The 10,941-nt window shown below is 41.3% G+C and overlaps 1 protein-coding gene across 1 annotated transcript; it reads right to left on the reverse strand.

The window, feature by feature from the left end:
- Positions 1-5,454: 5,454 nt before the first annotated feature.
- ADRB2 (adrenoceptor beta 2) lies at positions 5,455-8,571 on the reverse strand. The gene has a single exon (XM_044277484.1). It carries the CDS (start codon positions 8,365-8,367, stop codon positions 7,135-7,137), a length of 1,233 nt encoding a protein of 410 aa, XP_044133419.1. The 5' UTR covers positions 8,368-8,571; the 3' UTR covers positions 5,455-7,134.
- Positions 8,572-10,941: the final 2,370 nt, after the last annotated feature.

Consider the following 10,941-nt stretch of genomic DNA (forward strand, 5'->3'; position numbering starts at 1 on the left):
GCAATGGTGTCTAAAAATTTGCAAACACAAAGGGGGAGATTTATTAAACTGGTGTAAAGTAGAACTGGCTTGGTTGCCCATACCAACAAATCATATGCCACCTTTCATTTCCTAAAGGAGCTGTGAAAAATGAAAGGTGGAATCTGATTGGTTGCTGTGGGCAACCAAGCCTGTTCTACTTTACACCAGTAATCTCCCCCAAAGTTTGCAATTTTTTTTATGCCACAAATCAGGAGCAGGTAGATCTCCGCTATATGTTTACACAGAATGCTTCCCTGATAACGATAGCATGCATGGAGCATGTCAGGAACAGAATTGCTGCAAAGCAAATATTACAAAACGTTATCAAGGTTTATTTTCAGCTAAATTACAAAAACTAAACACCCCTGTTCTAAAACAAAGCTGTCCTGGCCTGACACCTGATGACAACTCCTTTCAGGTTGTGTCACGCACAGCTTTTTGTGCCAGTTTTTTATACCGGTTTTTTTAGCCAAAGCCAGAAGTACTGTACGGGAAGGAGAATTAATAGTTAAAAACACATATAGAGAAGCAAAAGTAGATGCCTTATAGTACTACTTACAGCACGCATTTCTAAATATGATATATTGTGTAACCTCACAAGGCTTCATTTTAATTATGGGTACCCATCATTCACAACTAGTAGAGGAGGAAATAACTATCTAGACAAAAATGCCAATGTTACCCATAGCAACCATTTCCCAGCCTCCGGTTTGTGAAGTGATCTGAATGACCGCCTGGATGACACAGATGCTTTTTGTCAGTACATTTTTTTTTTAACCGTGTAACGGAAATTGTAGCCTTCTAGTCCATAGCACAGCTTTCATTTTTCATGGACTATTTTAAGAGATAAAAGCTGAGCTATGATTGGCTGTTGTGAATAACATGGACAGCTTGGTAAGATGTGCTCGGTCTAAAAAGTTGAGTTGGATATATAAATATTGGATATATTGGAATAGATGCAAGTCAAGTATTGACCCTCCTAACAAATCCCTGGTCATTTTGAAAGTTCAACGTTATTGGGGTATATAAATAAATAAATAAAACATTATATATATATTACTGGTCTAAAGTTTCAGGCAGGCACTTCTACAAACTAAGAATGCTTTCAAAATAGAAGTGTTAATGTTTAAGTGTTTAAATGTATTCTGCAGCAGGAAAACGACCCCAAACATACAGCTAATGTTATTAGGAACTACAATATCTTCAGGGTAAAGAAGAACAAGCAGTCCTAGATGTCATAATATGGCCCCCCACAGTGCACTGATTTCAAAATCATTGCATCTGCCTGGGATTACATGAAGAGACAGAAGGATTTGAGCAAGCCTACATCCACAGAAGATTTGTGGTTACTTCTCCAAGATGTTTAGAACAAGCTCCTTGATAAGTTCCTTCAAAAACAGTGTGCAAGTGTACCTAGAAGAATTGATGCTGTTTTGAAGGCAAAGGTTTGTATTTTGTTAATTGATAAAAAACATTTTTTTAACACTTCTATTTTTGAAAGTATTCTCACTTGGCAGCATTTTTCCACACCGGCCTAAAAGTTCTGCACACTGTACTGTATATAAATATGTCACAAAGTTCAAGCACATCCATTAACAAGGGCTAATGACTAGGCAGGAGACATACCTAATGTCACAGAGGTGTTTCTAATGGTAAGTTCACATGGCAGATTATTCACATTCCATTAATTTCACATGGCATGGATCTTTCCTGAAGTAGATTCGTAATCCACTTTGGGGATAAAGAAAGGACACATAATCTGCACAGAACCCACAGTAAGGTAGCCACATGCACGTTAGTCCATATGGTACACTACAAATATGCCTCTTTTTTCTTGACATGTTTTTCAACCTTATGAACATACCCAAAGGTTCTGTTCACATATGACAAGATTTTACATTCATGTTTGAACAGCACCACCAAACATATGTCCCGCCGCATTTACAACTGTATAGATACAAATTTTCCCACATCTGACATTTGGTCCCATTGTAAAATAATTGGGCTGTCTATAGTTTTTAGTGGAAAAAAACACTAGCAGTCTACATTTTCCACTATAGTTTCAGGTAAAGGTAGAACAATACATAAACATTTGTCAAACGAAAAAACTTTTGCCAACATCTGGCAATTGTATACGCAGTTTAGACATATCAACATTGGGAGAACTTCCTGACTGATACACCGTGCCCAAATGTGACGTGAACAGAGCCTAATTTCTACTGAATTAACTGGTTCACACACTGACAAATACTGGCTCAGCCCAACAAAATAACCACTTCTATTGTATTTAAGATACTTCCCCGTTGGATCCAATATCAAGGGACCTAAACTTCCCTATTGGAACTTATCCCAGTTTTTTTGGAGGGGGAAAGTGTGCAGAAAACATGCTGCACTGTACCGCAACTTGGAACCTTCAGTACGAATGTCGTCATAGGTTGCTTTAAGACTGTTGAGCCCACATTCATTATTATCCAACATAAATCACTGTCTAAGTTCTAGCTTTTAAACAAGCAACTTCTATAGGCAATTAGATTTTTATATTCTCCAGAAGGAATCATACACATGGAACATTATGCAGCAGCAGATGCTCCTTGTCTCACCACATGGTTCCTCCACTGGCCACTGTTTTCTCCTCTAGAAGCACTGCCTCTGACTTACTAAATGGAACGGGACATTCCACTCTTTTCGTTATCTCACATTCTGTATGAAGAGAAGAGCCATATTCCTCAATAATTTGGGGAACATGGAGGCATGGTAGGGGCCCATGAAGTATATACAACATACTTCCATAATACAGCTAGGAAAGTTGCTTACCTCATGTACATCTTCTATGCTTTTTTTACAATTTGGACTCTCCTGACCCATTTTCACCATGTAGACATATCACTCTAGTTTACATTTATGCAAAACTTCCACTTGCTGTATCCAACCAAATTCATGACGCACTTCTATTTTCTCCGCCACAGCTCTAGCTCCACCCCTAACCATACTCAGCAGATTTATAGCTCCTCCCACCCAGCTAATCGTATAAATAACTCCCTATAAAGGACACGCCTATGAATGTAACATCACAGGAAATACAAAAAAGCTGAATAGACAAGGTCATGTGACCACAACCCAGAACGGAAGATAGGAGCACGAAAAATAAAAGAAATACATTACAAAATTACAACTATCTTCAAAAATTATAGTTTGTAAAAATTTTGATGCAAACCAGAAAACTCTTTTAATGTAAATTTGATTAGTTATGAAGCCAAATGGGATCTATAACTGCATGACCGGTCAGGTTTGCAATCAAGGAATGGAAATAGAAGAGGGGTGACAACCCTGGTAGATACTGTAATGCTGAGAGTTGTCGCCAGCTTTTCCAAAAGGAATAACTGTGGAATAGAAGTGAACAAACTGACAATTGGTCTGGGACTGGGAGGTACTAGTATTTTTGCATTGTTCCCAATTTTATGCTCTATTCTTCTAAAAAGTATTGTAACTCAATGCACAAACATCCACAAACTGATTATCGGGAACTTTCATGGGGGTTGTATGAGCATTATTTGCTTTCAACCACATTAACCAAGAGTTTTTCTCCTTACAGTGACTTTACAGGTTCTGCACATATTGAAAATGCCATAAGTTTGGCGGCAATAAAACTTGAATCACACATACGGATGTTCAGGGTCAACACACAAACTCTTAACTCAAATTTCTTAACTCATCGCATTATCTTGAAACAAAAGCCATTGAATAGCAATTGAAGGTGTTTGCTTAATGCATTTAGTTTAAATAACACGTCTCATAAAGCATTTGTGTTAACTCTACTACATCTGTATATAATGTACACCGGCATATCCAAAGAGATGAATGAATAACTATATAGTATAAACATGCATACAGTGCAATCCACCACCATCATTGCTGCAGATAAAGAGCTGTCTCTAGAAGTGCTTCATGTCAACCATGGGTTATGCTAAATCTGTGGTGCCAAAGTCATCACCAACAATCAGTTAACCCAATTTAATGGACAGATTTGAAAAGCTAAAGAGTATAAAAATATTTAACACACTACCTACTTTGCAAAGAGTACAGAAAATCCTTTACACACACAGTGAATGTGAAACGATTATGTTCTGATCCCAAAAATATTCAACTGCTACATCTATGGCCGGGGAATTTTGATCAAACTTTTGATATGTCATAGAGACATATCAAAAGTTTTGATTGTGAGGGTTTGAGCACTCACATATCTCACGCTGTCTCCTCGCTGCCGGAGATGGAATAGAGTATATCTCAATTCCATCTTCTGCAGCGAAGAGAGTGTCTTGATATGCAAGTGCTTCTCTCTCCTCGTTCCAGCGATCCATGGGGTGTCAGCACTCAGAACCCCACCGATCAAAGCTTTTGATACCTCTCAATGATATATCAGAAGTAATCTTTAAGTCATATCTTTCTCATTCCTTATGTAGAGCTGTCATCCATATAAATTCCTTCAATGACCCCCTCCTATTCCGGTATGTCAATACGATATATTAAACAAGTGTGTTATCAAATGCAAATAAAGCCTGTGGTTTCCATGTTGTGCTGTCTGCGGGTGCCCTATGCGGCCCAGGACATGAGTCAGTGCTGCACCTGTTAGGGTTTATGTCACAGTGACAGATCTCAACTATCATTTCCCTCTGCAGATTGCGTGTAGCCCTCTACATGCTGCAAGGGAGAAGCACACCTCCACAGTTTACAGCACTGCAATAAAATAGCCAGGGAAAATCATCTTTCACAGCAGCCAGTGACTACTCAGTGCACTGTATTGTAATACTGACAAATCGCCCATGAAGTGCCAGGTGCCAGATGGTAGTCCTTCCATAACTACTATTCTGGTTGGGTACAAACAGCACCTCTACTAAACTTATAGGCCCACTCCAGTTAGAGTTAGAGAACAGTGATTGGGAGGGGTCCCAGCGTTCAGACCCCCGCCGATCTATTCCGCAACACAGTGGAATATTAGCAGAATACCCCTATAAGTCTGCAGCTGATCTGGTAGTATATGCAAATGCCTCTGGAGGTTCTCAAGACTGGAGAGATGGCAGAGATCATGAGTAGATATTAGATATTACTCCTGTCAATAATCCTATTGAATAACACTACAGTCAGTATCTCCACAGCCTGACGTGACTACTTACAGGGAGCATTAGGTTAGTATATTTTTAACTCTACAGCCAGGATAAATAAGATATACCCCAGTTATCTCTTTCAGGCTGTATCATGTATGCATTGTAATAAGTTCATATTAATGCAGTCGCTTGACCTGCAGTCTTAGGTGAACCCCCAAGCCTATATCTAGTAGCATCTCCATGTGAAATCCCTCCATACTGTGAACATTTATATCCCAAAATATAACTGTAGAGTAAAAAAAATAATATAAAAAGACAAACCAGGTAGAAATAAAGTACAATGACCTTTAATGAGAGCAACATACAATACTGTACGGCTTGGAAATGTGCAAAGAGCTGATCTAATGGTGGCCCTGCATGCTGTGAGGTGGACAGGAATACCTTACGTTGGACATCTGAGAACCCATCCCCCTTAGAGCTGTGACACAGGATTCTCTGGGGGACCTTATTCCTATGGAAAAGCCCCCCAGCCAATGAGTTATAATTGATTAACCTGGCATGTTATCCACCAGGAGATAGGAACTTTTCCTTCCTCGGTTGTGGTCATGCAAGGGCTTGAAGAAACATCTTACAGCCTGTAGACTTCATTAGTTACTACTTAAAGGATTTTAGCAATTTCCAATGAAATCAAAGGGGAAGTTAAACTGGATGGGGTGGGGGGGGGGGGGCATGAAAAATTGCTTAGTGACAATTTTCTGGCCAGAAACCTGTTGAACCAGCAGGGCTGCTTCATATAATTGATTAACTTCCATAGCAGCACTTGCACAGGCAGTGGGAACATCTGTTCTCCTCTATCTAGCTGACTTATGATGTGGCTTACAGTTCCACCTCACAAGGCTATACGTATTGATGGCTATTCTTCATTAACCACCACGGTCAGTAGGTATCAGTTATGTAGGGGATGGGTTCTCCACATCCACTCTGGACTTCAGTTCTAAAATTAAGTGAACTGAGCCTAACCTTTAACCCCTTCATCCACCAAATTCTTCTCTGGAAGGTTGTTCACATAGTCAATGCATACAGCTGTCTATAGAATGACGTAACGATTTTTTCCAATGATATGAATCATAATTAGACCTTGTAATGCTATATTAAAAACGCTATTGATTCATTATGACTAGCAGAAACATTTTGAATTGTTTGATTTTGATTGTGACATCTATGTGGCAATCTGATGAGAAGTCAATGGATTTTCTGTGGACGATCTAGTGTACTTGTATACCAGGAGGTTGGAAACAATTCATTCTTTCACAGAAAAATCATTACGTCTATGGAATAATTACATCTATGGTGGCAATATACCTGTGTGCCACCTATATAAGAAATACCCAAACGCTGAACCCTTGGTTAGACAGCCCAAAGATGAAGAGGTTAAAGAATTTAGGGTCTAGAAATGACAGTCTCACACAACTGCTACACAGTCTTTTCTATTCTGTTTGTTGTCCAGACATCCATTTGGAATTGACATCCACCAAGTTAACCCAGACACTGCTGGAGAGACCAGCCACCCCAGCAGTGCAGTGTTCATATCATTTTGCAATCACAAAACATAAAAGAACACACAAATAAAATAAAATAAAAAAAAATAATAATAATAATAATAAAAAGTACAATAGGAACAACATAAAATATGAACTTTTTCTCTTTTTGTCAGATCCATGAGGTAGATTCTTCTTGCTCTGTCAACGAAGTAAGACAGCAACACAATAAAAAAGGCTTAATGCTTAGTGAATATCCTCTTACCTTAATTTAAGAAGAAGTGAAACTATACAGAAAAAAAAACACTTGCTAATAAAATGTATACATCCTGCGAGTCATGGGCACCGCCCAAATTTAAAGAAATAACTTTAATATAAAGACCTCCATTTCCTTCTTGTCAGTACAATACAAATATCTTTTACCCTTGTATTGCAAACGATCCAGTTAATTGTGATTGTTCCTAAAAGGGATCCTATAACAAGCAATCCTCCTGAGAGTTGTGATTCTTGTTCAGAGGATCCAGGCGGTAGTCTAGCATAGTACCTTCACAGTTCAAAAGGGATTCACTGGGACATTTGTCCTCCTTGAAAACCTCAGTAGTCCTGTCTTTACTGAGCTGAGCAGTATCTGTTTCTTCATTATACACACTGTTCCCGTTGCTTTGGGGGTATCCATTGGTGTAGAGCTTGGTGCTGGCCTTCTTTAGACACAACAACTCCTGAAAAGCATATCTGAAGTCTGGACTCCTGCAGTAGATGAGTGGATTAAAGGCAGAGTTGACATAGCCCACCCAGTTCAAGAAGGTGTAAACACTGTCAGGGATGACATCTTTGTAAATCACCTGGACAATGTTGACTATGAAGAAAGGGAGCCAACACAATGTAAAAGTGCCCATAATAATGCCCAGTGTCTTCAGTGCTTTGTGCTCCTTCAAGCAAAACTTGGAAGTCCTTCTGTTAACTACCTTGCCATTGGCATCTTGTTGGTTGTGAAACCTCCCTTCACATTTGTCAATCTTCTTCAGCTGCTTCTTGGCCTCCTGGAAAACCCTTATGTACACAAATATCATAACAACCAAGGGTAGGTAGAAGGAGATGATGGAAGATGATATGGCATAAGCAGGGTTGGTATAGAAGTAACAGCAGGTCTCTGACTTGTAGCAGGCCACTGCTTTGGGCTCATTAGTCTCATACCAGTGCATGTTTATGGGGAGAAAGGAGGTGAGGATGGACACAACCCAAACTAAGAGGATTACAATCCTGGCTTTGCACTTGGTCAACAGGCTTTGATACCTGAATGGAGAGGTGATGGCAAAGTATCTGTCCACTGCTATTACACACAGTGTCTCAATGCTAGCAGTCACACATAATATGTCCACTGATGTGAAGAACTCACACCACTTGTTCCCAAACTCCCAGGTGTCCATGATGATGACACTGGCTCCCAAGGGCACCACGATCATCCCCATGACCAGGTCTGCACAGGCTAGAGAGGTGATGAAGTAGTTGGTGACAGTCTGGAGCCTCTGGAACTTGGCTATAGCAGTGATCACTAGGATATTCCCAAAAACAATGACCAGGACGATGAGGGACATCAAGATCCCCATGCCCACCATCCAAGCTTCTGTGGCCTTTTTGAAGGTGCCATTGTCATTGGAGAAATTACTATTCAGCGTTGTGTTGTCGGAAACGGTGAACAAATCCATAACGCTGCACAACTTTTCTTTAGAGAAGTCACTTGTGGTCAGCCAGCGTTGGAGATAGTGTCTTCCTGCATGTAGAAGCCTTTGCCGCAGTCACCCGTAGGGCAGTCGCTGCTGCCCGGTGTCGGTCATCTGCTCCAGTGGTGACAGTAGGTGACAGATGCGGCTCTGTGGCGCTCGCACCGCTGACAGTCACTTATAGTTCTGAAGTGTTCTCTCTTCTCGGTGCTTTTATGAACACCCCTTCGTGACGTCATGGGGCGCCAGCCAATCCCTGGAGAGGATGTGTCGCTCTGTACCGGTTGTGTATACGCTGCGCTGTGTGCTCGGCCCTCTCTCACGTGTGGGACTCCGCTCTGAAGCCTCATTCTGTCTGTGTGGTACTATCTGTGGAAGCGGTGCTTTCACTTTGCTGACATTCTCCATTGGGACAAAACGACCTGCAGCATGAGGCATTGGTGATGAATTGTGGCTCGCATCACCACAGTGCATGGATACATGTGTTATTTTTTCAGTGACAGGAAAATCAGGAAACATATGATCATTATAGTATTAATAATATAAACAATAAACACCATTCTAATTTATTTAGAAGAGTACCGCCACATGCGGTTGCGACGCCGAGTACCACGTGCCCATAGAAGCCGCAGCCGTCTCCAATGAACTAATTAGGACCAAATTGTTTTTAGTCTGTCTGCACTGTTAATGGCCGCATGGCACGGTCATAAACAATGAAGATGGACTAAACAATGAGGTCCTACATTAGCATTCTGCCACAACGTGACCACAGCGCAACCACAGCATGGTCGTACCTCACATAGAAAATTAGAAAAAAGTTTGACGTTTGCACAACTGGATTGGTGATAAGTGTATGATCGGTGGGGTCCAACCACTGGGATCTCCAGAGATCATGAGAACGGGGTCCCATGCAGAGGTGGACTGGCCATAGAGCCCACAGGGAAACTTCCTGGTGGGGCTGGCCTGAGACATCCTGACAGCCGCCATCCAGGTAATGATCCGTTGCTCCTGAATTCAGTTGTATTGCCATCCTAAAGCAGCTGGAGTAGGAACACACACCATGGCAGCTAGAACTGGCTGCCACAGAAAGACAGTTTTTAGGGAGGCATATTGTGCTGATGGGGCGGTATTTTGTGATTCACTTTGTTATTTGTCTCTGCTGGGGTGGTATAATATGCCGCAATATGGTATTACTGGCCTCACTTACCTGTGTTGGTCCTGCCTTCTGTCTGTTTGGACCAGACTGCAAAATGGGGACACAGTTTTTTCCAGGGCCACTTTAAGTTCCCAATCCACTCCTGGTCCCATGTGATTCGTTTGAATGGAGCAGCGGTCAAGCATGCATGCTGCCACTCCATTAAAAGTACATAGGATGGCGCTAAGACTTTGAATGGAGCAGCAGTGCATATGAGTGACCACTGCTCTATTCAAATCGAAGGTTAGGAACCATAGTCTGATGAGTGATGGGGATCCCAGCAGTTGGACCCCTAGTGATCAGACACATCTCCTCACAAGTGATAATTGTCACCTAGTGTTGACTGTCGCCATCCAAGCCCTTTCCCATATCAGGACCCCCTCTATGATCAGGGCTGACAGCCCTTACAGGTGGATAGATGTGTGCAACTCCATAACAGCTCATCTGTAGACACTTTTGAAGCTGAACTTATAGCTTTCATATTTAACAGCCAGAAGAAGTTTATAAAGCTCTGCTTTTGCTTTAGATCTTAAAGACATCCACCAGTGTTACTTTAGATTCTTGTATTGTGAGGAGTCACCTGTATGAGTCTGAAATACTATGTGACTATGAAGAAACCTTACTGATAAAAGGAAACTAAATACAGGTAAGGGTACTTTCACACTAGCATTAAAGTTTTCCAGTATTAAGTTCCGTCATAGGGGCTCCATACCGGAAAAAAACGCTTCAGTAATGCATTCTGAATGGAGAGCAACCCATTCATTATGCATCAGGATGTCTTCCGTTCCTTCCCTTTTATGGTATTTGGCCGGAGAAAATACCGCAGCATGCTGCAGTATTTTCCCCTGCCAAAATGCCGAAACATTTGCCGGAATGCCGCATCCGGCATTCATTTCCAGTGAAATGTATTAATGCCAGATCCGGTACAAAGTGTTCAGGAAATTGCCGCATGGATGACACCGGAGAGACGGATCCGGTATTTCAATGCATTTATCAAATGTATTCGCATCTGGAAACAAATGATCTCCGTTTCCATACAGATTTCCGGATCCGGCAGGCAACGGAAATGCCTGCCGGATTCTTCTAACGCTAGTGTGAAAGTACCCTAAAAAAAAGCACCTCTTTGATGAGATCCAGACCAGTTCTCCTGAGACAGATTTTCCGTACCATCCATCATATATTCTGAATACTTGCCATCTATTTTGAGCAGGCCACCCCTCTAGAGGACCATTTTTTCAATGCAATTTTGGGTGGCTGTGTTTCAGATAGGTTTCGCTGTGCTAGCAATGACCACATTGTTGCATTATGGTAAATGGGATGCTATCAAATATCATACACCTGTTGCATGTTTTCAAACTTCAGCA

Source organism: Bufo gargarizans, chromosome 2 (assembly GCF_014858855.1).
Source record: "Bufo gargarizans isolate SCDJY-AF-19 chromosome 2, ASM1485885v1, whole genome shotgun sequence".
Lineage (NCBI taxonomy): Eukaryota > Metazoa > Chordata > Amphibia > Anura > Bufonidae > Bufo > Bufo gargarizans.

Bases quoted from the DNA above. Each gene is read 5' to 3' on its own strand.
- ADRB2 (XM_044277484.1), bottom strand. From the start codon at position 8,367: ATGGATTTGTTCACCGTTTCCGACAACACAACGCTGAATAGTAATTTC.